Source organism: Podarcis erhardii (assembly GCF_964252035.2).
Source record: "Podarcis erhardii genome assembly, chromosome: 2".
NCBI classification, from domain to species: domain Eukaryota; kingdom Metazoa; phylum Chordata; class Lepidosauria; order Squamata; family Lacertidae; genus Podarcis; species Podarcis erhardii.
Genome location: NC_138498.1, coordinates 6,891,550 through 6,915,989, shown reverse-complemented (window position 1 = coordinate 6,915,989; position 24,440 = coordinate 6,891,550). Strand labels below are relative to the sequence as shown.

At 43.9% G+C, this 24,440-nt stretch overlaps 1 protein-coding gene and 3 long non-coding RNA genes across 4 annotated transcripts in view; 3 read left to right on the top strand and 1 right to left on the bottom strand.

The window, feature by feature from the left end:
* LOC309332441 overlaps positions 1–24,440 on the top strand; it is a 158,015-nt gene that overhangs the window by 106,322 nt on the left and 27,253 nt on the right. The window lies entirely within an intron of this gene.
* LOC309332408 lies at positions 10–1,063 on the top strand. Its single transcript, XR_014152069.1, has 2 exons — positions 10–968; positions 1,008–1,063. It is a non-coding gene; the product is annotated as an uncharacterized lncRNA (long non-coding RNA).
* LOC309331990 (keratin, type II cytoskeletal 6A-like) lies at positions 714–24,440 on the bottom strand. The gene is made up of 9 exons (XM_081844584.1): positions 23,768–24,440; positions 21,472–21,686; positions 18,618–18,678; positions 16,981–17,076; positions 13,827–13,991; positions 12,573–12,698; positions 10,539–10,759; positions 5,082–5,116; positions 714–2,833 (listed from the first exon to the last, which is right to left on the bottom strand). Exons 1-9 carry the CDS (start codon positions 24,320–24,322, stop codon positions 2,514–2,516), a joined length of 1,794 nt encoding a protein of 597 aa, XP_081700710.1. The 5' UTR covers positions 24,323–24,440; the 3' UTR covers positions 714–2,513.
* Positions 18,685–20,590, top strand: LOC309332446. The gene is made up of 2 exons (XR_014152081.1): positions 18,685–19,202; positions 19,887–20,590. It is a non-coding gene; the product is annotated as an uncharacterized lncRNA (long non-coding RNA).

The window sequence follows — 24,440 nt, the reverse complement described above, 5'->3', positions numbered from 1 at the left end:
CAACAACAACAACATGCTAACACTGCAAATGACAGCAACATAAATTGTATTGTCAGCCTGGCCATCATTTGATGTCCTCCACAATAAGTATTTCAATCTTTTCCATACTTCTTTGGGAGTGAGGCCCCTTGGGCTCAATGAGTCTTACATCGGAACAACCCTAATTGGCATCAAGGTGTAAGTCTGTGTCCTATTCTTAGTTGGCATTACCAAATACAATCTCAATGTAACTTCCTTCTTAATATATGCACATAGATATAGGGGCAGTAGTAATCTTTCCATGCTTCATCAGACTATACTGGAGTTGAGCTTTCTTTTGTCATGTGGCCCATGGCACTAGGGATGCTGCGACTGATCTAATAAACTTCAGTAGGTGATTTGACTCTGAGTTTTAGCCGTCTTCAGCTGGGATGACTTAACTGAATTCTGAAACTCTGACTGTGTGTGCATCATACATTTAAAGCACATCCACAGACACACAGACACACACAAAACCACATTTCCTGCCACCCTCGTTTACAGGAGCTCAGTTCACTCCTGCATTTCCATGTGGTAGTATGTTCTGGTCTCACCAGAGACCCAACAGGCTCCCTATACTAGACTCTTCCTTGCCCAGATTGTATGTGATCCAGGCAATTCTGCAGGGCTGCATAGTATCCTTCCATTATACTATAAATTTTTATTTTTTAAGAAAAACACTTGCAAGAAAGAAATATTACAATGCAGTTTATTGGCAATAAAGATCATGCAGAAAAATGAACAGTGAGAAAAGGACAGGCCTCTGCAATTTTATTTACAATAAGCACTAGCAGACAGAAACCAATCAAGGTGAATGTGCTTGCTAAGTTATGGATTCCTTAAAATCTTCAACAGTGTGTCAATTCTATTCAAACTTGTAAAATTCATCACTTTGCAAAACAACCCAACCAAGGCAAATATGTGCTCCACTTAGGAGCTGCAAGTGGTATGTGACCTAAAGACCACTACACTGGAATGAATACTGTGAGGTTGATGAAGCCAAACTCTATCATTGTCCTGGGTACTCATGAAAATTAAAAAAGAACCAAAACTGATTGATTGGTGCACTTGCTCCTTTTGTTCATTAAACAATTCCCTGTTTTGACTGTGCCTGTGGCACGTGGTGTCAGAAGTGGTTTGCAATCATTCAAAATAAATGAACAGTGCAATCCGCAATATGTCTACTCTGTAGTAAAGACCCCTGAGTTCAAGGGGACTTACACTCAGGCAAGTGGGTACAGGATTCATAAGAGTACAAGAGAACAGTAAGTCCTACTGAACATAATGGGGCTTAGTTCTGAGTAGATGTGCATCAGATTGCACTGACGGGGATATCAGATGCCTTTTATGGCAAAATTATTTTAATATATAAAATGGTACTTGATATTCCCAGTGTCACCTTGGCTGGAGGATGATATACATTGTATGCCACACTTCTCAATGCTCCGAGAGATCAGTCCACAAATCTGCAAATGGAGCAATGGAATTTCATAGGGAAAAACACAGACATTAAGGTTGCAATTCACATAGTGTTACACATTCTAAAACCCTGTGTGTAACTGTACATTCAGCTGCTGCCTAAAGTTTAGAACAAAGTCATTAGAAGTAGGGATTTATTTTAAATGTGTATTTTGAAGTGAAGCTATGATCTAAAATAAATGTCATTCTTTGACATACTCAAGTTTTCTAGGGTGTTGTTTTGTTTTGTTTTTAAGCAGTACAATCCAGCCAAAGATTAAGCATTTTATCAGCCACTTTCATTTCAGTGGGCAAAGTTCAATTACATCCTTAATTCTCTCACTGAAATCAGCAGGGCATTAAAGTGCTTTATTTATTTTTTTGCAGTTGGAGCATGCCCCCAAATGATTGCAATATTACAATGGGATCCAAGTGTTATATTATTTGCCTTCAATGGAGAAAAAAAATAATACCCAAAATTGGAAGTAAATTTCCTGTTGGTTTTGTCGGACTTTTTGAAAGATTTCAAACTGTCATGCCAGTTCCGTCCCCGCTCCCTCCCAAACAACTGGAACAGAGACAGCAGCTGATGCAATTTAATATGGGTGCCTTGATTCATTCACGCTGCAAGTGGTTCTGAATTCTTGCACTGCAGCCAATGTTAACCGTGTCAGAGAGAAGCGGTAAAACAGGGACTGAATGGAAAAGATAAACAAAGTGGGAGTTGCGCTGCTCTCTGGTCAAGTTTGCTCTCATTTATTCCAATGAGGTCTAGATGTTTGTGCAGCCACAATGATGATGTTAATTGGGAAATATAGCCTTAAACAACAGAATCTATAGGCTAGGGGGCACTGTGGAAAGGCATTCTTCATGAATATCCACTGCATTTCTGTGTGTAATCATTTGGGGGACCATTTCTCCCATCATTGAGTCAAGGACAACTAGCTTGGAGGCTGGGTGTTGCTGCGGGCAGTTAGAACAGATATGAACATTTTCTAGAAGTGGCTGCACTTGTGTGAGCATAGTTGTTTTCCTTTTTATCTGACTACTTTCTTGCTTGATGATGAGGTTGTTGAGCTGTATCTCACACTCGAGGAGCCCCCTCCCCCTCCTGAACTCAGCCCCCCACCAAAGCCAGAGCTGTAACTGCTCCCTCCTGCAGTGACCGCACTGCTCATGCCATAACCGCCGCCACTGCCACCACCCATTCCGAGATTAAGGCTGCCACTGCCGCTGCCACCTCCTCCTCCTCCACCACCACCTCCCAGGGAAAATCCTCCGCTGCTCACTCGGCCGCCGCCACTGCCGCCAAGGCCGTAACTGCTTCCACCCATGGTAGAAGAGCTGCTGATCACCGCTGGGGAGAAAAAAAAGGCATTTTACTGAAAGATGCTCCAGAGAAATTCTCCAAGTGAATGCCACGGCATGCAAAACACTGCAAAGCTCACTGGGTAACCTTGGGCCCATCGCTGCCTCGCAGCCTAGCCTAACCCACAGGGTGGCTATGAGAATAAAATGGGTCAAGGGAGAAGCAAGTAAACCACCTTGAGCTTTTTGGAGGAAAGATGGGGTATAAATGCAATAAAACAAATATAATATATAAATTTGTTTCAGGACTGAGCACTGCTGAATCAGACCGAAGATCTGTCCAATTCAGCACCCCACTGAGAGGCCAAACCAACTTGTTTCCTGCCTCTGATTTATTTCCCTGCCTCTGATACATTACTTATCATAAGTTTTAATGATTCTTATTTACATACCCTTCTCAAATTACTATTATTTTTTCACCTGCCTTCTTGTCAACTTGCATTTTTGTTCCCGCCAAAATTTGTGCCCCTTTTTATATTCCTCATTTGGGCAAGGCTTACATTTCCCCAAAAGAATCCTTCTTGCCTTTTATTCTGCTTTTATTCCTTGATTCTGCTTGCTAACCACACAGGCATCCCCTTGGACTTATTTGCACTAGCCGGTATGAGAACACCTACATCTTTCACCAGATCCCGGGCAGCACTCAGGATTACTTCAAGGCTTGCCTCCTTTCTAGTTAGATTATTCCTAGGGTGGCATCATTTATTGTATCTAGAAATGTGATCTCTCTGTTGTAACCTTAATGCGTTTTGGTCAACCTGTGGGTATTTGCTAACTCATAATTACAACATCTACCGCTGGCTTCTCCTGTGTATATATTTTCATCTAGAGATCACCATCAAACTTTTGGTTTGAGATGTGAGGTGACGCAATAGTACCAATAAACTTTTAAAGTAAGTTTCCATCCAAAGTGATCCTATAGAGAAATATATATGAGTATAAAGTCTGAAAGGGGCTTTGGCAAGGTATGGTATATAAGAAGCATCACTGTCAGTGGTGTACACATAACCACACGTTTTAGTATTTTTAAAACAATACAAAAACCTACAAAATCTCTTTACTACAGTCATCAGAGGGGATGAGTGCAGACACCACAGGCAGGGACCCCTCCTTCAGACTGTATTCGGTTTCTGGAAGGAAACTATTTTATCTTCAGTCAAAGTTGGCCACTTGGAAGCTATGAAATTTTGTTCCCTGGAGGTTCTTGATGGGATACGTGGCAAGGCGTCTGTTAGAAACCACACTATACATTTAAAACATATTTAACACACATAGCTTCTTCCCCCAAAGAATCCTGGGAACTGTAGCTCACCCCTCATCGAACTAAAAGTTCCCAGCACCTCAACAAAACTGCACTTCCCAAGGTTCTTTAGAAGAAGCCACATGCTTTAAATGTATGGTATGGATGTGAGATTCATAGCAACATAGGAAGCTGCTTTATATTAAGTCAGACCATTGTTCCACCTAGCTCAGTACATTGACTGGCAGCAGCTCTTAGAATCATAGAATCATAGAATCATAGAATAGAATCATAGAATCATAGAGTTGGAAGAGACCACAAGGGCCATCGAGTCCAACCCCTTGCCAAGCAGGAAACACCACCAGAGCACTTCTGACATATGGTTGTCAAGCCTCTGCTTAAAGACCTCCAAAGAAGGAGACTCCACCACACTCCTTGGCAGCAAATTCCACTGTTGAACAGCTCTAACTGTCAGGAAGTTACTGTCATGCTCCTTTCTATTCTGTTATCTATTTCTGTAGATAACTGTATAAAAATTACTTTTTACCCAGGGAGAGGCAAGGACACACCAGAACAAAAGCCTCTCTTCATCTCTTACTAGAGGTTTAGAAAGTCCAAACCACACAGAGAGAGTTTACCCATTGTAGAAATGCAGATACTTCATCTGGGACATGGAAGCTCCCATTTTCAGCTGTTCAAGCCATATTCCCAAGGTCTGTGGGATTTCAGTTTAATTCAGCTTAATCTGCTATCTGGAGATGCTAAGGATGAAATCTGAGACCTCCTGCACACAAAGCAGATGAACCCCATCTAAGCTTCCCAGTCCCTTCGTTCTTCCCAACTCTATGAAGTTCTCAAAAGAGCCATCGGAAGCCCTGCACAATTCTTGATTGGGAGAACTTCAGCCCAGGAACTTCAGCCCAGAGGTAAATTCTATGGGAAAGAGTGTGGTATCATGGACATTCACAGTGAAAAGCAGTATAACTAAAATACTTACACATGCTTACAGGGGTGGTGAGTTCTCCAGACATCCTAGTGAGAGAAAAACATTGAAGGCAAGTCAGCCAATCATTCAAGGATGAAATGCTTTTGAGCAAAATGATTAAGGTGTGTCACAGTAGAATCCTATGAAACAGTGCCCAGGCAAAATAAATATGTCTGCTAAGTCATAAGGTCCGTATAATAAAAGCTATGGTTTTCCCAGTAGTGATGTATGGAAGTGAGAGCTGGACCATAAAGAAGGCTGATCGCCAAAGAATTGATGCTTTTGAATTCTGGTGCTGGAGGAGACTCTTGAGAGTCCCATGGACTGCAAGAAGATCAGACCTCTCCACTCTGAAGGAAATAGGCCCTGAGAGCTCACTGGAAGGACAGATTGTGAAGCTGAGGCTCCAATACTTTGGCCACCTCATGAGAAAAGAAGACTCCCTGGAAAAGACCCTGATGTTGGGAAAGATTGAGGGCACAAGGAGAAGGGGACGACAGAGGACGAGATGGTTGGATAGTGTTCTCGAAGCTAGCAGCATGAGTTTGACCAAACTGCAGGAGGCAGTGGAAGACAGAAGTGCCTGGCGTGCTCTGGTCCATGGGGTCACGAAGAGTCAGACATGACTAAACAACTAAACAACAACAACAAGAAGAAGTCATAAGGACAGTTTCCAGACACAGAGCAAGAAACTCTGCCTGGCACTTTAGTCACTCAGTGGGGAGATCAGACATGGAGGACGTTAGGGCTCCTGGTATCTTGCATACAAAGGAGATTTCCTAGTAAATGAAGCTTGCCATCCAAGGACAAGAGGAGCTGCATGTCACTCCCTGCAAGAAAACCTACTAAAGAGCCCTCCTCTAGTTCCCAGTCATGCATCTGCATACCTTAGACCAAGGATGGGGAACTTCTTGACCTCCAAATATCATTGACTCCAACTCCCATCATTCCCAGTGAGCATCAGGCATGATGGGAGCTGTGGTCCAGCAACATCTGGAAGGCCCCATTCTATAGCCTGGGAGGCTCAATGGTTCGTTTACACTACCAGGATTAATCAGGCAGCATTTCCTGCCGTTGTCCATCACTGGTGTCATGGCAGGCAACATCTTCCACCCTAACCTGGGTTGTTGGTGTAAAATTACATATAGCAGGTTTCCACATTGCTCTGGCCCAGCAGTCCTAAGGCAGAGATGGGCAACTCACAGCCTTCCAGATGGTACTGGCCATAGGTTTATGATTTGCAAATTCACAGTAATGCCCAGCACCTCAACATACATACTGTGAGTGGAGAGAGAGACCTTTCCACTCAGAATATATTTTAGAGCCACTACAGGAACAGGAGATACTGCTCTCAGGTGAAACTGCACATTGTTCCTTGAGAATTTCCCCCCTTTTAAAAGGAATTCATGTGCCTGACATTCTGACAAACTATCCCGTCCTCCAAGACTTGAAAGCGGGGGGCCTCTAGGAAGTGACTGTGAGATTGCCCTTTTCCTCAACCAAATGGCTGTTCTGACATGTTGACTAAATGGGAGAAAGGGACACAGGTTTGGTTTGAGCTTGTGGGAGGCCTCACAGGGCCGGCCCAACCATTGGCCAGGATGATGCAACCACAATAGGGTGTGTCATTTTAGGGGGTGAAACATAATTTTGCAATGTTTTTCAGTGAGCAGTCTTTAAAATACAGTGGTACCTCCAGTTACGAACTTAATTTGTTCCAGAGGTCCGTTCTTAAGCCAAAACCGTTCTTAACTTGAGGTGCGCTTTCGCTAATGGCGCCTCCCGCTGCCGCCGTGCCACTGGCGTGCAACTTCCACTTGCATCCTGGGGCAAAGTTCACAACTAGGGGCATCTACTTCTGGGTTAGTGGAGCTCGTTACCCGAAGCATTCATAAGGAGGATGAGGAGGCTGGTATGTAACCCGAGGTTCCACTGTATGTTTTTGGGTGTGAAGAATTCAAATCCGCTATTATTTTTGTGTTTGGACAACATTTAGCTTGGTAAGTCTACACTTGATGAAAAAGCTTTCAGAAAACCAAAGAATTTTAATTTTACCTTCTGAAAATCTCAGGGAATAGAAATAATAAGAATAAATAGCAAGAATATAATATAATTAATATTACGTATTGTGTATTATGTATTCTATAATATTATATAATGCATGTATCTGACAACCATTTTTAATTTTTCCTATGCAATTTTACATACTTTTAATTTTACCAAGTAAAACTAAATTTTATTAATTTAACCTGAATGTTTTTTGAATTTCCAAGTCATGCCACAACTTTGTAGCACCCCTCATAACTGGAATTTGAAAAATTCAACATGCTCTCCCAGCAAATACTGAGAGGTAGGGATTGTTGCCACACAGACTGCTCTACTCCTAATAAGCTAAGTTGTCAGGTGTAATAGAGGCTAGCCAGCATTGAAATACAATTCAACTGTTGGTCCAATTGGTTTCTGTACATCAAATTAGGGAAGGGAGTCAGTGTCATGTCTATCATCTCAGGAAACAAAAGGCCTTGGACCCGCCCCCTGGAGGCGTATGAAGGGGAGTGGCTTGTGAAGAAATGGGGACTCTGATTTGGTAAGCAGAGGGGCAGTTCACACCATTTTGTTTCCCCAGTTACTGCGGTCCTAAGCCGTTTCATTATCCCTGCCTCTGGCAATTCTGCAATCGCAGCCTCAGAGTGAAAGACTGACAGTGGTTTCTGGGGTTGTTTGCCAGCTTCAGGCTTAACCATTTCTCACAATCCTGGGGTGGAGGACACACCAGTCGAACTAGTGGAACCAGGGCTCTGCCTCTGAGATAGTCTACATTACATGGTTGCTGTCATTGTGCGGTTTAGCTAGATCTCAATGGGAAACATTTTGCCACTGGCTGGGACTATGGTGCAAGTCCATGTAATCACCCCTGACACTGCCATGCACACTCCCTCTCCCTTCCCCAGTTGCAAAACCTGCCCCCAGGGGCCAATTAATAACCCAAGCAACTTCAGCCATGGAGCAATCACCAAAGAGCTCCCTCAAGTGGTGAAGCTGCTTATATGTGGGAACACTTTGACCAGAAATGAATGGCTGGTCCTTTTACTCATCGAGACTTATCCAGCCAGCAGCAGGAGTCGTACTTGGAATCTGTTTTGAATGCCAGACGTCAGCCTTAGGCACATAAGCAAATAATAATAAAGTTGCAGGTTCCTCTAAGCATGCACAGAGTACCTGTTTTTCACCATTGCATAACTGTCAGTAGGCCTTTCGTACCCAAGATAGGGGCTAAGAGACCCTTTTATGAACAGAGATTCCTTTTATGAATAGTCTCTAAGTAGCATTATGTTTTTTAAAAAATGCATTAGATACACATCTACTAATAAACAAACACAGACTTACTTATATGCATGTAAAACATTTGTGGATATATTATGCATTTGCATTTTTAAAATCCACCCAATGTTATAAGCTGCTTCAGCTAATATGAATGCAAATAAAATGCATGTGGAAACACAAAATTCTATGACATATGCATGCAATGTTACTTATGATGTGCAACAGCAGGCAATACTTCCTAAGTATGCACATAGATATTGGCTAAGAGATCCATTATATATGAGACATTTTACATGATTGGATAAATGCCATGCAAATGTATCTGTGTTTCAATGCCCACATGAATAAATGTAATAAAAAGCAGGAATAATGGGTGCCACCACCTGAATAATTCTCTTGCAAAATCCCAAACTGGGCGAATCATGCCATGTTCTATGTTTATAAACTGGCTGATGCCTATCATTTGAAACCCCCTTCTAACTACAGTGGTACCACGGTTTACATACGCTTCAGGTTACATACGCTTCAGGTTACAGACTCCGCTAACCCCGAAATAGTGCTTCAGGTTAAGAACTTTGCTTCAGGTTGAGAACAGAAATCGTGCCCTGGCGGTGCAGTAGCAGCAGGAGGCCCCATTTGCTAAAGTGGTGCTTCAGGTTAAGAACAGTTTCAGGTTAAGTACAGACCTCCGGAACGAATTACGTACTTAACCCGAGGTACCACTGTATTTTCTGAGCTACCATGATGGCATAGCATGTCCAGGAGTATTCTGCATGGTATGGTGGAATGTGGGGAAAGGATCAGTCTAGGCCGAGATATTTCACATCCCACACAGAAATGTGTGCTATCCATTAGGCCACAAAATATCTCACGTAGGTTTTAGGTACAGGAGTAGGGTGACCAGATTCAAATACAGAGTTTTTGCATTTGTTTTGTACAGAATCCTGTACAACCTTTGTTGTACAGAAGAGAAAACTTTTGAATGAGAGAGAAAGGCCTCTTCTACAAACATAACCTCTGCTACACAACCATTAAAAATATAGAAATTAACTGTGTGTGTGTGTGTGTGTGTGTGTGTGTGTGTGCATCTGTGTATCTGGTTCCCCTGGGCAAGAGGGAGTACAGTGGTACCTCAGGTTAAGAACTTAATTCATTCTGGAAGTCCATTCCTTAACCTGAAACTGTTCTTAACCTGAGGTACCATCTTTAGCTAATGGGGCCTCCTGCTGCTGGACAGTGATACCTCGGGTTACAAACACTTCAGGTTACAAACGCTTCAGGTTACAGACTCCGCTAACCCAGAAGTAGTACCTCGGGTTAAGAACTTTGCTTCAGGATGAGAACAGAAATAGCATGGCGGCAGCAGCGGGAGGCCCCAATAGCTAAAGTGGTACCTCAGGTTAAGAAGAGTTTCAGGTTAAGAACGGAGTGTTTGTTGTGGGGGAGGAAGGGAAAGGAGAATGTTAGCTGCTTTGAGACTCCTGAAGGGGAGTGAAAGGCGGGATATCAAATCCAAACTCTTCTTCTTCTTCTCCGGAACGAATTAAGTTCTTAACCAGAGGTACCACTGTATATATTGCTGGTAGGAAGGGGAGTGGAAGGTGAGAGAGGGCAGGTAGGGGCAGGAAGCCAAAGTGAGGCAGGCATCTAAGGAGCAGGGAATCCTGAGCTAGCATTGCTGAAGGGAGAGAGCATGCTAAGTGAGTTGGACTTGTGAATAATGGTTGGAGGAAGCAAAGATCTGACTGAGGGGAAGCGGGACAGGGGAAACATCAGCTCAATGGGAGGAGGAGCCAAAGAGAAAGGAGGCAGGCCCAAGTATGGTCTTCGTAACCCACGATCAAAGAATGGGCAAGCAGGAGAAACTGGGAGGCTAAGATCAGAGACTTAAGGCAACACTGAAGGGCAAAGAGTGCGTTGGCAGCATTTCACACCCTGGTGCGAACAAACTAACCAGGCATATATTTGCTGAAGGTATCTGATAGTTATACAAAGCCAAATGTATAGTTTTAGGGTATTAAAATATGTGTAGATTTGAATATGGATACTCACACCCCAAGTATGCAGGCATTGGCCATGTTGTGTCAAACGAAAGTACGCTACAGCACCTGGTATGAAATAAAACCATCGCAAGATGGCACCCACCTGCATTCCTCTCCTTCCAGCAGAGTTCTATATGTAGCAATCTCAATATCCAGGGATAATTTGACATTCATGAGCTCCTGGTAATCCCGCAGTAGGCGCGCCAGCTCATCCTTGGCACTTTGTAGGGCATGCTGAAGATCAGTGAGTTTCATTCTGGCATCTTTCAGGGCCATTTCCCCTCGCTGTTCAGCATCAGCAATAGCTGTCTGGAACTGAGCAATCTGCAGCAGGTATCAGGAAAGTCAGTACTGTAGCTTCCTACTTCCTAAAGTGCTTATTTTACATACAGCATAATATGTAATATTGCCTTGTCAGTGTTACGTGTAGATAGTTCAAGAGCCCACTGGCCACAAATCAGCTCTTTCCATACATCTGCTGCAGAAGAAGCACAGAGACACCTAACCCTGTTTTCATGAAGTGATAGCAGTTTTCCGCTTGAACACATAGTCATAACTTGGTTCCCATTTCGGTGTCAGAATGGAAAGGGTCACCTGTAGGCATTGTAAGTTTCTCAAGAGGTCAGTCTAAATATTCCAGGTGATAGTCTGGATTGCTGTCCAGATAAACATCAAACTGAAAGGCAATCAATTTAAAGTGTAGCTCATAGAATCCTCTGTGAATTTTGATTATTTTCTGTCTCTCCCTATAATTAAGGCTATCTATGGTATGTATAGGGACACAGGTGGCCCTGAGGTATATGCCACAGAGCCTAGGGCTTGCCAATCGGAAGGTCGGCAGTTCGAATCCCCGTGACAGGGTGAGCTCACGTTGCTCGGTCCCTGCTCCTGTCAACCTAGCAGTTCGAAAGCGCGTCAGAGTGCAAGTAGATAAATAGGTACCGCTCCGGCGGGAAGGTAAACGGTGTTTCCGTGCACTGCTCTGGTTCACCAGAAGTGGCTTAGTCCTGCTGGCCACATGACCCGGAAGCTGTACGCCAGCTCCCTTAGACAATAAAGCGAGATGAGTGCTGCAACCCCAGAGTCATCCGCGACTGGACCTAACATTCAGGGGTCTCTTTACCTTTACCTATTGTATGTATGTATGTATTTATTTACACAATCCTGCTCCAATGAACTCATATGGGCTGCCCAATACAATTCCTAGGCAGTTTCCCAACCAGGTAACTTACAGGGCCAAACCTATTCTTTTCAGGAGTAGTTTGGAATTATACACCCAGTTCTAACTTAAAATATCTTAAGTTAGCATGGATTTGATGTGTCAAATACCAATACATTATTTTAGTATCACGCTGCATGAACAGACGTCCCCCAGTGGACTGAGAGATCCATGTCTGGCTCTATAAAAACCTTTGGTTAAATGCAAGTCTAAAGTAAAAGTAGGCACAAATTGAATCAGGGTTGCAGGATTTGTTACCTTGAACTATTTCCCATTACAGCCCCAAAGCCACTATCAGCCATGAAGGTGAATCTATAACAGCCCCTGTCTTTTTTCCTCTTCTGCTGCTATTTCAATCAAGGGTCTCAGGAGGAAAAGCAGAAGTGGCAGCAGGACAGAAATAAATTTCACCGTGTCCACTGAGATTTTCTCAGCTTTCCCCAGTTTATAGCTGAGCACCAAACAGCAGCCACAAATATTAGGCCTGATGACACTTTTGAGAAGGGTTCTAGCTCCTGTTTTAGTAAGTTTATAGTGTGAGAGAGATCTGGGATGGAAGAATGGTGGGTGGTGGACAACTGTCAGGAACTGCTGTCTGTAGCTGCTTCCAGGTGAGTGTTTATTGTGGGATCAGTACTACTCATGCACACAGGTTTTTTGCAGCACCCACCCCATGTCGCTGACATCAAAATGCTAGCCCATATTTCCCCGCCATGTGCATCACCAAGATGCCAGAGATTGAACCTGCAACCTTGTGCATACCGTCCATGTGTTCTGCCATTGAGCAAAGGCTCTACCCAGCCTGAACTTGCAAGAAAATACAAATTGAATAAATAATAAAAAGAAGAAAAAAAAGGAGGGGGATGAAATACACACATGCCATAGATTCAGTCGTTGCTATATTAAAATGGTCCCCACCTGTTTCTTAACGTTATCAATTTCTGATTTCAGTCTGTGGATGATTCGATTCAGCTCTGCAATCTCGTTCTTGGTACTCTTCAGGTCATCACCATGACCAGCTGCTGTACTCTGAAGTTCCTGAAACTGCAGTGCAGAAACACATTCTTCGGTAACTGAGCTACTTTAAGCAGTACCAGTTCTAGGATTTGGGAAAGGGCAGCTTGGTTAGGCTCTGGAACTCCCTCCTCGGAGAAGCGAGACTGGGTCCCTCCTTGTTGTCCCTCTTGTTTCAATAGGCTTTTGAGAATGGGATGCTTTTAATGAAAGTGCTGGTGCCGTGCTGTTTTTATTATAATTATAAGTGGTTTGATAGCTTCCTTGGTAGCAAATGCTTGAATTTTTTAATATATCTATATACTTTTGAATCTATTAATGTTTATTATTTTTCTATGTTTTTAGCAATTCATGATTTTATCTGTAAGCTGCCTTGCATTCCACCAGGAAAAAAGGTGGGACATGAATAAATACTACAACAACAACCACAATAATAGGCTAGGCAACCTGAATAATAGGCTTGCCACCCAGAAGATTCTTCTTGCACTGCCTCTTTGAATCCTTCCACACTTTTTAAAGAAGGGTGTATTCTGCAACATGTCACTGAGTCAACCATCCTTCTGTGATGCTTCTCCAATGGTTCTACGTTATTGCATTTGGAGGGGCAGGACAAAAACGAGCCCCAAATATTTGTGGCACAAAAAGTTACAGGGTTTCCACAGGAAGCCATGGGACACGCAACAGTTGAAATTGAAGCAGTATGTTCACCCTGAAACTTTTTCCAGACACAAATGTCATCGAAAGTGGGATTGCAGATATAATCACCCTCATGCCGCCATGAGCAAAAATTAATCATGAATGTACAATAAAGAAATATGTCTAGGGTCCTATGAGCTTCTGGGATGCTCTCATATCAAGTAAGAATGGCAATGCTATTGGGTGCAGTAGGCCTTTTGCTTATCAGAGGCTTTCCACCAGTGGTTGATTTTACTCTCTTCCAGAGCCAACTCCAATTTTGAAAGTAGGAATTGAGATCCAATTTGGCAAATATTCCCATTAAAATGGAACATTTTGGATTTAAAATATTTTTGGTCTGCAAGTTCAACTTAGTTTTCATTTGCCTCAGGCTTCTCTGTTGACTGAAAAATAGGGCCCAGATATGGATCAGAGGCCTCTTAGTCGCTGAGCACCAAAGATAAAGTCTGCAGAAGGTCTCACCTTGCTTTGATACCAAGCTTCTGCTTCGGCCCGGCTCCTGTTAGCAATGTCTTCATACTGTGCTTTCACCTCAGCAATGATGCTGTTGAGGTCTAGATCTCGGTTGTTGTCCATCTGTAGGATCACGCTGGTGTCGCTGATCTGTCCGTGGATCTGAGCCAGTTCCTGCATGAAAAAATAAGTTCTTAGTATCCCAGTGAGAGCTGGACCATAAAAAAGGCTGATTGCCAAAGAATTAATGCTTTTGAATTATGGTGTTGGAGGAGACTCTTGAGAGTCCCATGGACTGCAAGAAGATCAAACCTATCCATTCTGAAGGAAATCAGCCCTGAGTGCTCACTGGAAGGACACATCCTGAAGCTGAGGCTCCAATACTTTGCCCACCTCATGAGAAGAGAAGACTCCCTGGAAAAGACCCTGATGTTGGGAAAGATTGAGGGCACAAGGAGACAGGGACGACAGAGGATGAGATGGTTGGACAGTGCTGTCGAAGCCACCAGCATGAGTTTGACCAAACTGTGGGAGGCAGTGGAAGACAGGAGTGCCTGGCTGCTCTGGTGCATGGGGTCATGAAGAGTCAGATATGGCTAAACGGCTAAACAACAACAACAACCTACCCAGGGATTTTAGGATTACAGCTGGGTGAAAAACTTAATTTTTAAGAAGTGACTAAATGAGAAAAACTTTCCATGATGGGACCACCACAGGGAGGCCATCTTTCTCCGCCTCTGCATGGCAGTTGTTCCACATAGAAACTTTTATAATGTGTGTACCAGCTCAAAGTTTGACCAAACTGCAGGAGGCAGTGGAAGACAGGAGTGCCTGGCGTGCTCTGGTCCATGGGGTCACGAAGAGTTGGACACGACTAAACGACTAAACGACAACAGCAACCAGCTCAAAACACAGACCAGGCCTCCACTATGTGATTCATCGCCCATCCTGCTGTCAAACATTTCTGCCAATGGATGGCAGTGGTGTGGAGATAAACCACACAGGCGGGGTTGGAGGACCACTCACATGTTGGCCCAGGCCATATGGCTTGCTACTAGAGATATTGTAGAATTATACAACAGAATTATACAAGAGACTTAGCAGAGTTCAGCATCATGTGGCACATTCTGCAAAAACCTCTGCCATTTCAGACTCACTGTTCCTGCTATGCCTGGTCATGAGTCTCATACCAGCATGGGTCAGTGACATGACTGACCAGTGCCAACTGCAGGAGGCCTTTGCGCATTCATGTTTGTTGTGAGCCCAGTATGGCAAGCCTCAAATCTGAAATGGAATCGAGGAGTTTAGCTGCTCTCAAATAGCAGGAGGAACATCCCTCGCCAAAAACATAATAATTCTGAAATTATTTCTTTAGGGTTGCCATATTTCAAAAAGGGGAAATCCGGACACCAAAGTTTTTGAGCTTTTTTGAAAGAAATTTGCCAAATTCTACACTTCTGACATGGGTTGCCATACCTATGGATTTTCCTGGACATTACAGCGATTCTGGCACAGACACTTTTTTCAGCGGCCAAATCCTGGCTGTGTCTGGGAAATTGTGGATATATGTCAACCTTAATTTCTTACCACTCTAGCATGTGGAACAGCCACTAGTTTCAGGCATACTGGGTGTGGCAGCCATATTATAAAATGTGACTCACAATGAAATTCTATGCACACCTACCTACCTACCTGGGAGTTAGTACCACTTACTTACTTACTTACTTACTTTGAAATAAACTTGCATAGAATTTCCCTCTCATACATTCTTCACTCTGTGGCTAGACTCTAAATAACTTTTTTGTCCTTCATTTAAAGTAAAGCTCTGAAACAGAGATGGGGAATCTGTGGCACCTCCAGAAGTGGATGGACTCCAGCTCCCATCAGCCCCAGCCAATGGGCAGGGATGATGGGAGTTGTAGTCCAGCATCTGGAGAAACACAGGTTCCCCATCCAGTTCTATAAAGAACCATCTGATCCACAGCAGAGTTTATGTTGTGACATGCAAAGGGCACTCCTGAGCATACATGTTTCCCTATCAGATCTTTTCCTTTGAATGTATAGGGCTTTCCCCATCACATAAAATAACTGGGTTATCTTATTTTTATTTTTTTATTTTTATATACCACCCTATACCCAGAGGTCTCACAGAACAAAATAAAAACATATAATCAAAATAAAAACAACAACCCAATAACCCCCCCCCCAAAAAAAACCCAGGTTATGTCTAATGCTTGCCAGATTTTGTCCCTTTGTAAGGCTTTGGTTTTCCCAGTAGTGATGTATGGAAGTGAGAGCTGGACCATAAAGAAGGCTGATCGCCAAAGAATTGATGCTTTTGAATTATGGGGCTAGAGGAGACTCTTGAGAGTCCCATGGACTGCAAGAAGATCAAACCTATCCATTCTTAAGGAAATCAGCCCTGAGTGCTCACTGGAAGGACAGATCCTGAAGCTGAGGCTCCAATACTTTGGCCACCTCATGAGAAGAGAAGACTCCCTGGAAAAGACCCTGATGTTGGGAAAGATGGAGGGCACAGGGAGAAGGGGACGACAGAGGACGAGATGGCTGGACAGTGTTCTTGAAGCTACCAGCATGAGTTTGACCAAACTGTGGGAGGCAGTGGAAGACAGAAGTGCCTGGCGTGCTCTGGTCCAGGGGGTCACGAAAAGTCGGACATGACTAAATGACTAAGCAACAACAACAAGGCTCTGCCTGATAGGAGTAACTGGTTTTGTTTTCATTTTGCCTCCCTTGCTGTCCTGCAGTATCCCATTTCTGATTCCTAACACCACTTTGAACTGATGGAGGGATAACCAACTCTAAAACAAATATTTTAGAGCACCATCAATGCAATATCGAGGGCAGTTCACTCACAACTCCTATGAATCATTTCTAGGTCTGTTCAAAAATGACTGACCAAGGCTCACATTTAACTCCCCAGCAGACCTATGAAATGTTGTCCTCCAGAATCTGCCAAGGAGCCAGTCACATGTCCCATTTTCAACTTATTCAGCTGAAACATCTTTTACGTGTGCTCTTTCTCACATGAGTCAGCCCACTCCTTTCTGCAAGAAGTAACTTGGCTTCCAGCAGTGAGGACACAGCCTATCAGAGTCCATATTACTCTGATTTCTTTGAATCAAGAAAGTTGAGCACTTACTGCCTCATAGAGGGCTCTCAAGAAGTCGATTTCATCTCTCAGTTTATCACCTTTTGCTTGCAGCTCTATTTTGTGCATGAAGGAACCATCCACATCCTGAAATAAATGCATTGAATTTGTGTTACATGACCAGAGCAAAGCTAGGAGCCATAGACAGCTGTTGGTGCTCAGCCCAGTAACTCTGACTAGCAGCCAACTTGGTAGAGGACTTTCCCGGGGGCATTAGAAAACCTTAAAGATACTTTAAGGGACCTCCTTCAACCAAAGCACGTGTTTTCCATGAAGTTCTGCATAATTTTCCAATATGCGTCTGCAAGCTTATGAGCAGGACACAAAGAAAGCGTGTTCTCCTTCATGGAGAGCACGTGTTGCGGTGGGGGCCGCTAGGACACTCCAAAGTTGTGGGGCGGGCTAATTGATCATTGGCCACTGATGCAATTGGGCTTCCCTTGTTGTTGGGAAGAAGTTAATGTTGCCATTTGTTGATTGACAGCCAGAAATGCTAAAACTCCTTGCAAGAGGCTAGGGCTTCCTCTTTCACCCGTGCATTGGATTGCCCATCCCCCCTCCCTAGAATAGGGTTTTTTGCGTTGACCTTGCTATGCCTGTCATGGGGTCGTCTGCTTTGGAGCGGGGGCCTGGTAGGAATTTTGTCCATCTGGCTGATTGGCTGGGGCTATTTGGTTTTTGCCTACTGCGTAGCAAATCATCACAACTTGTAAGGTTGCGGTTAGGCATTGGTTTATGGTTTGGTTGGTGGAGGGGCATGGATTGGCTGTGCCTGCCCCTCTAATGCTGCTGCTGCAAGGGATTCCATTAAAGGAATCGGGGGCTAACTATTGCTTGTCCACCCTGTCAAGGGGGCTCGGGCCACTGCAAGAGCCCCTGGCTGCATTTGGGGAGGGCTGAGGGCAGGTTCCCTGCTCCGTCGCTACCCCCAAGTGTATTCCCCTTTTCTGCCTTTCGCAGGCGTGCGGAATGTCAGTCTGTCCCCCACGGTGGGGGCAGATAGTCGCAACCAATGCCTAAGCAACCACTCACATGTTTGTAATTTAATAAAGTTGTGGCCAAAATTATGCCAAAAACCTTAAACAAAAAAATTGGTGTGATGTGTGAGTTATTGGGGTGGCCCTGGGGACCTCGACACGCAAGGCAATGCTGTTTGCCCCCTAGAAGTGGTGATCCACTTATGTGCTTCTTCTGTATTATGGAGGCTCCTATTAGCCATGCTAAAGCATATGCAGAGCTTCACATATGTTATTTCACTATTTGTCACAATAAATCTGTAAAGAAGGTCAGTACTATTAGCCTTACATTGCAAAGGTTTGAACCAAGGGCCCCCTGACTCAGAGCCAAGTGTCCTACATATCTACTCAGAAGTAAGACCCATGGAGGTCAATAATGCTTGCTTTGAGGTAAGTGGGTATAGAATTGCAGCCTCAATCAGTTGACTACATCTTCCTTTCATTGATTATTGATAATAATAAAGCCAGTAGGCAACTATTTGGGAAACAGTCAGCTGAGCTGGAATTTGAAACTCATTTAATCTGGATTCCTCTAAGAGCTGAGACAAAATGCTATTTCCCTATAAGACTCCTACTTATTGCTGCTTTTTAAAAAAAAAAAAAAAAAGTCACCTTCTTGATGCCAACAAACTCATTTTCAGCCGCAGTGCGCTTGTTAATTTCATCTTCATATCTATTAAGAGAAGAAAGAGATTTGGATTATTCTGAGAGCAAGGAGAACTGAGAGAGAGGAAGAATAGAAAGAAAATGGTTCCCTCCTTTGATGCGATTCTGGTCCAGATGAGTAGGTTAGTTGCACCTTTACATACTAGTGTTAAATGCATTACACAGAAGTAAATTTCACTGAGAGTTATTAGGAGACACCCCTATTCCCCTCAAAGGGATACAATTCACAGTCCATCCCTCTTCCTGGGAACTGCACCCCGTAAGGGAAGTAAAACATCTGCTAACAACTCTCTGCAAACTACAGCTCTTTAACAAACTACAATTCCCAGGATTCTAGGGGGTGAAGTTATAACCAGGCATCCCCAAACTCACCCCTCCATATGTTTAGGACTACAATTCCCAACATCCCTGACCACTGGTCCTGTTAGCTAGGGATGATGGAAGTTGTAGTCCCAAAACATCTGGAGGGCCGAGTTTGGGGTACCTGGTTATGACTGTTTAAAGTGGGATAATGGTGCTTTACATTTTATTGTTTTTTGTTTTTTGTTTTTTTTTTTTTTTTCATTCCTCCTGTCACAGGGGCATCGGATCCGGTGTATAAAATCTTTTTTTAAAAAAAAAAATTATTAAGAGTTTTATTAATACAATAAAGAGAAAACACAGAATAAACAAAAAACAAACAGAAAAGAAAATTTAACACCTTGTAATAACCATCTTTCCTTCATTTTTGGACTTCCTCACGTCTCTCGCTCCTACGTTCCAAATTTATAAAACTTTAGCCAGCAACTTATCTCCTTATTTCCATTCTTATTGTACACATTTCCAATATTTTGTCCCTAACTTTGAATATTTTTATCTAGGTCTTAGGTGCCTAATTTTACCATTATATTTATTCAAAATTTATTTTTCTCATAAGGTTCACTCAATCTCATAAACTTTTCACCAAACTTTATGGTGCCCTGTTATTTTCAAATCTCTCATCCTTCTTAGCACTCATATAATTTACAGTGTTTTTGTAGGTAGTCCTTGAATTTCTTCCAATCCTCTTCCACTGCTTCCTCTCCCAGGTCTCGGATTCTGCCAGTCATTTCTGCTAGCTCCATGTAGTCCATCAGTTGCATCTGCCATTCTTCCAGCGTGGGCAAATCTTGCGTTTTCCAGTATTTGGCGACAAGTATCCTTGCTGCTGTTGATAATGGTGCTTTAAAGGTATAGTGCAGATGGGGCCTAGATTACACTTGTTGGGTTTTGCTGTAGGCATGCAAGCAGCATGCATGGCCATCTGTGTGTGCTGCGTATATGTGAGGGAGTGCATACAAAAATATACTTCAAATCAGCCAAGTCAGAGGATAATGACTATCCCATCTGTGTGGGGGTCCTAAAAGTCTGTCTCAAGTGCCTTAGTCCCACTTGCCTTTAAAGCAGTTGTGCCCCTAAGTTTCTACAGTGTTTTTCTACCAACACACTTTTCAACAGCCCAAAGAGTCATGAATATATATGACAGAATTTGCTGCTGCACGTTTTTATGGCTCTTTTTGTGAGCCAAGCTGCATTTTATGATCCTGTAAATACTTGCTTTAAATGCCCTCATTTCTTTAATATGCAATGAAAACTTCTCCAGCCTAAACCACAAGGTGGAATCCATGCCAAGAAAAGAAGATAGCATTGCTATGAGGCCAGAAAACATCTAGATTGCATCTTCAGCTCATTCCTAGTGCTGGATTGACACATGACAGACCACTGAGCTCATCAGAGACCTGAGATGGCAGTAGGATGGAATTTGCCACTTGAGAGGAGCCTGTTGGATCAGACCAATCGCTGATCTAGTCCAACATCCTTCTCTCACAGTGGCCAACCAGAAGCCTATGGGCTTCTCTTGAGGCACTCTCCCCATTTTAGACAGCAGGAACAGAATTCTTTTTTTGGAAAAAAAAATGCTCCCAGTCCCTACATTAAAAAACAACAGCCTCCTTGCAAGCAGAAAATAAACACCGCATATAGAGCGCCTGATCAGGAGCTCATCAAATTAGTGGCTAAATATCTCTATTTGGTTTTTTGTCGTTGAAATACACAGCAGACGTCTGATCTCCCTGGAGACCTAGAGATGTGACGATAGACTGCTCTGCCTCCTTTCTTTTAGCAAATGTTTTGTGCCACTGGGGAAGTGGTAATTCTGTGTTGATCTGTTTTGGATGTTTGGATGTGATGCCAATAAAAGGTTTGATGATGATGATGATGATGATGATCTAGAGAGCCAGGCTATGCTACTTTTCATAATTACATGCTCATTTTCTACTTCCAGGAAGATTTGTTTTGGTTTATATTAAGGGGGGCATTAAAAATGGGATCACACACACACACACTCCTGCAGTCTGAAATGGTACTGTCTATGCCACCTTTTCAAGGTGGGTTAAACCACAGAGCCTAGGGCTTGCTGATCAGAAGGTCGGCGGTTCAAATCCCTGCGACAGGGTGAGCTACAGTTGCTGGGTCCCTGCTCCTGCCAACCTAGCAATTCAAAAGCACGTCAAATTGCAAGTAGATAAATAGGAACCGCTCTGGCGGGAAGGTAAACGGCGTTTCCGTGCGCTGCTCTGGTTTGCCAGAAGCGGCTTAGTCATGCTGGCCACATGACCCGGAAGCTGTACGCTGGCTCCCTCGGCCAGTAAAGCAAGATGAGCGCCGCAACCCCAGAGTCGGTCACGACTGGACCTAATGCTCAGGGGTCCCTTTACTATTCTGCTGCATCAATGAGTATGCTGAGTCTTCTTACCCAAGTAGGCCCTCATGGCTCACTCACCTCTTTCTAAAGTCTTCGACCTGATCCTGCACATTTCTGAGTTCTCCATCCAGCCTCCCACGATCACCAGTCAGGGTATCCAGCTGTCTCCTGAGATTAGCGATGTAAGCCTCGAACATTGGCTCAATGTTGATCTTAGTACCTGTGCTGCTGTGTTGCTGTAGTAGGTCCCATTTGGTCTCTAGAACCTTATTCTGTTGCTCCAGAAACCGTACCTGAAACCCATCAAGAGACCCATGGTATGTAAACTCATATCATTACAACTATAAACTGAGTCAAAAGCATACTGGAACCAGAGCCCAGTCCTTATTACATACTGACCAATGAGGATTAGATGCACTCTTCAACGAATCATCAAAGTCCCTGGAGATACACATATTTGAATGAATGCAAAACACCCAGGGAATGGCTTAAATTGCTGTGCATACCCTTGAATGTTTCAAGTTTTCAAAGCACTTACAGCACTCCTGTAAGGCAGACCAGTATTATTATTATCAACATTTTGCTGTAGCAACGGAGGCTGGCGATGGAGGCTTGCCTAAATCCACCTCTCTGAGATGAAACTAGAATTGGGATTTTTCTGGCTCGCACTCCTGGCCTCTCTGCTGTACCAGCATCTCTCTCAACACATCATAAGTAGGATCCAGGAATCTTGCCTTTGCTTGTGTTGGTGGAATCCTGAGGCCTCCTACATCAAAGATAAGCTTCAGCTAATCATCATTGCTACCTATAAAGGGAATTTGGTACCCTCCTTTTTGTGAAACATGATTCTAAATCAATAGCAGCCAGCCTTTCCAACAAGAGTCCCATAAATAGTACTGCCAAATGACCAAAAACATGCCTCCTCCCCATTCCTGGACTGGTCTTCTACCTGTGACAGCAGCTTGTTCTTCACCAAAATATGACAGTCTTAAAATGAGCATGCCTTTGCCTCCAGAATCTTCTTGGAGACTCTTTACTTACGAGGAGTCAACCTGTATGCTACTTTCATATCAATCTACCCCCTCCTAGTCCTAAAATAGCTGTGCTGTTGAGAGCACTGAGTGACCCAGGTTGCCAGCTGACGGTGGCAAAACAGATGTGCCTTTGCTTGTGCCTTTGAACAGCAGCTTTGCAAGCAAAAATTTAGTTTTGGCAGCCTGGGAGGGGGGAGTATTTTCACCAGCTAAAATATCACATAAAGGTTCTGTTAGACACAACTTAAGTGGCTAGTTGAAAGCTGAAAAGGTAGCAATTCTACCAAAAAGTCAAGCCCAATGTATTACATAACATCCTAGTAGTGTGCACTATAGTATATAGGCAACTTTGGGGTGTTTTGCCTCTGATCTACTGAGCAGGAGAACAAGCAACAGCACAACATGGGAGAGCCAGTCAAGAATGTAGGCTAGCCTTTATAGCATAGCCAGGCTCACAGGCCATTCTGCTTCTCTCCAGGAGTGTCACAAGAAAGTCCTGCTACTTCTGTCCCTCCCCATGCTACAGGCTGGCAACTCATAATCTTAATCAGGGTTTCCAGTGCAGTGCTCATCATTCTCAGCCAGCATAGCCAATGGATAGGTGGCTGGTGGGAGTTGCAGGCCACAACATGTGGAGCAGGGGTCAGCAAACTTTTTCAGCAGGGGGCCAGTCCACTGTCCCTCAGACCTTGTGGGGGGGGGCGGACTATATTTTGGAAAGAAAGAAAAAGAGTGAATTCCTATGCCCCACAAATAACCCAGAGGTGCATTTTAAATAAAAGCACACATTCTACTCATGTAAAAACACACTGATTCCTGGAGTGTCCAGGGGCCAGATTAAGAAGGTGATGGGGCTGGATCTGGCCCCTGGGCCTTAGTTTGCCTACCCATGATGTGGAGGATACCACATTGACTACCCTGATCTAAATCCATAACATCTATGAACATGAACATAAATGCTCTTGCATATAATGGTGACCCAGGCTCGAAAATGTCTTCTACTCAAAATAAGGCCCACAACCTTATCCTAAGGTTTGTTAATGGGGATGGGGTGTGGCGGCTGCTTTAATAAGGCAAACAGCTGGAGAAGAAGCAGCAGCAGGCAAACCCACCCTATGCTTTAAAAGTCATTCCCTCTTCCCATGGGACTCTGGGAAATGTAGTCCTGTGAAAGAGATTCGTGGCATCTAAGAATCTACAATTCCAGACATGGTTTGTGGGAAACCACGGAGGTAGGCAGACTGAAACCTTGGTTGGGAAGAATGATGCCTGCAATCTGCTTTCAGCGGCCCATCCCTTTCCTGCAAACTCTACCACAATGTTGCGTTCAATTGACTCACCTTGTCAATGAAGGATGCAAACTTGTTGTTGAGGGATTTGATCTGCTCCCTTTCATGCACACGCACTTTTTGGATCTCGGGGTCAATCTCTAAGTTGAGTGGTGACAGGAGGTTGGAGTTGACGGTCACTTGCTGGATGCCCCCAGGAGGAACTATTAAGCCCATCCGTGGACCACCACCAAAGCCCCCCATTCCTGATGCACCGCCACCAAAGCCTGCAAAGGAACTACCTCCAGCTCCATACCCCCCAACTGAAAATCCTCCACCACCAAACCCACCTGCACCAAACCCACCACCACTACTCATTCCACCACCCCAGAAGCCTCCAATTCCACCTGTACCATGACTAATGGACCTGCTTTTGTTAACTCCTAGGCTGTATAGGCTTCTGCTCCCAAAGCCACCCCCTAGCCCTCCACTGCTTCTCCCAGCCCGGGATAAAGAAACTGAGGTGAAGCTGCCTTTTGTCCCTCCAGGAATGGCAGCAGTCGAAGAACTGTAGCCGCGGGAGACCCTGACCCCACCCCCAGACCTGGAACTGAATTGCCTGTTCATTGTGTCTTATTCAAAGTATAGGGAAGAATTTTTAGCAAAGAGTTATTATGGAAAAGAGGGAGAGAGAGGGAGAAAGAGAGAGAAGGACGCCAGACCCCTCTCTGAGGTAGAAATTCTG

Excerpts from the sequence above, each read along its gene's own strand:
- LOC309331990 (XM_081844584.1), bottom strand. The coding sequence starts at position 24,322 with ATGAACAGGCAATTCAGTTCCAGGTCTGGGGGTGGGGTCAGGGTCTCC. Across the intron at positions 17,077-18,617 it reads AGTTTGTTGGCATCAAGAAG|GATGTGGATGGTTCCTTCAT; the intron begins GTGACTTTTTTT and ends CATTTATTTCAG. Across the intron at positions 5,117-10,538 it reads CTGGAAGGAGAGGAATGCAG|GATGTCTGGAGAACTCACCA; the intron begins GTGGGTGCCATC and ends TTCTCTCACTAG.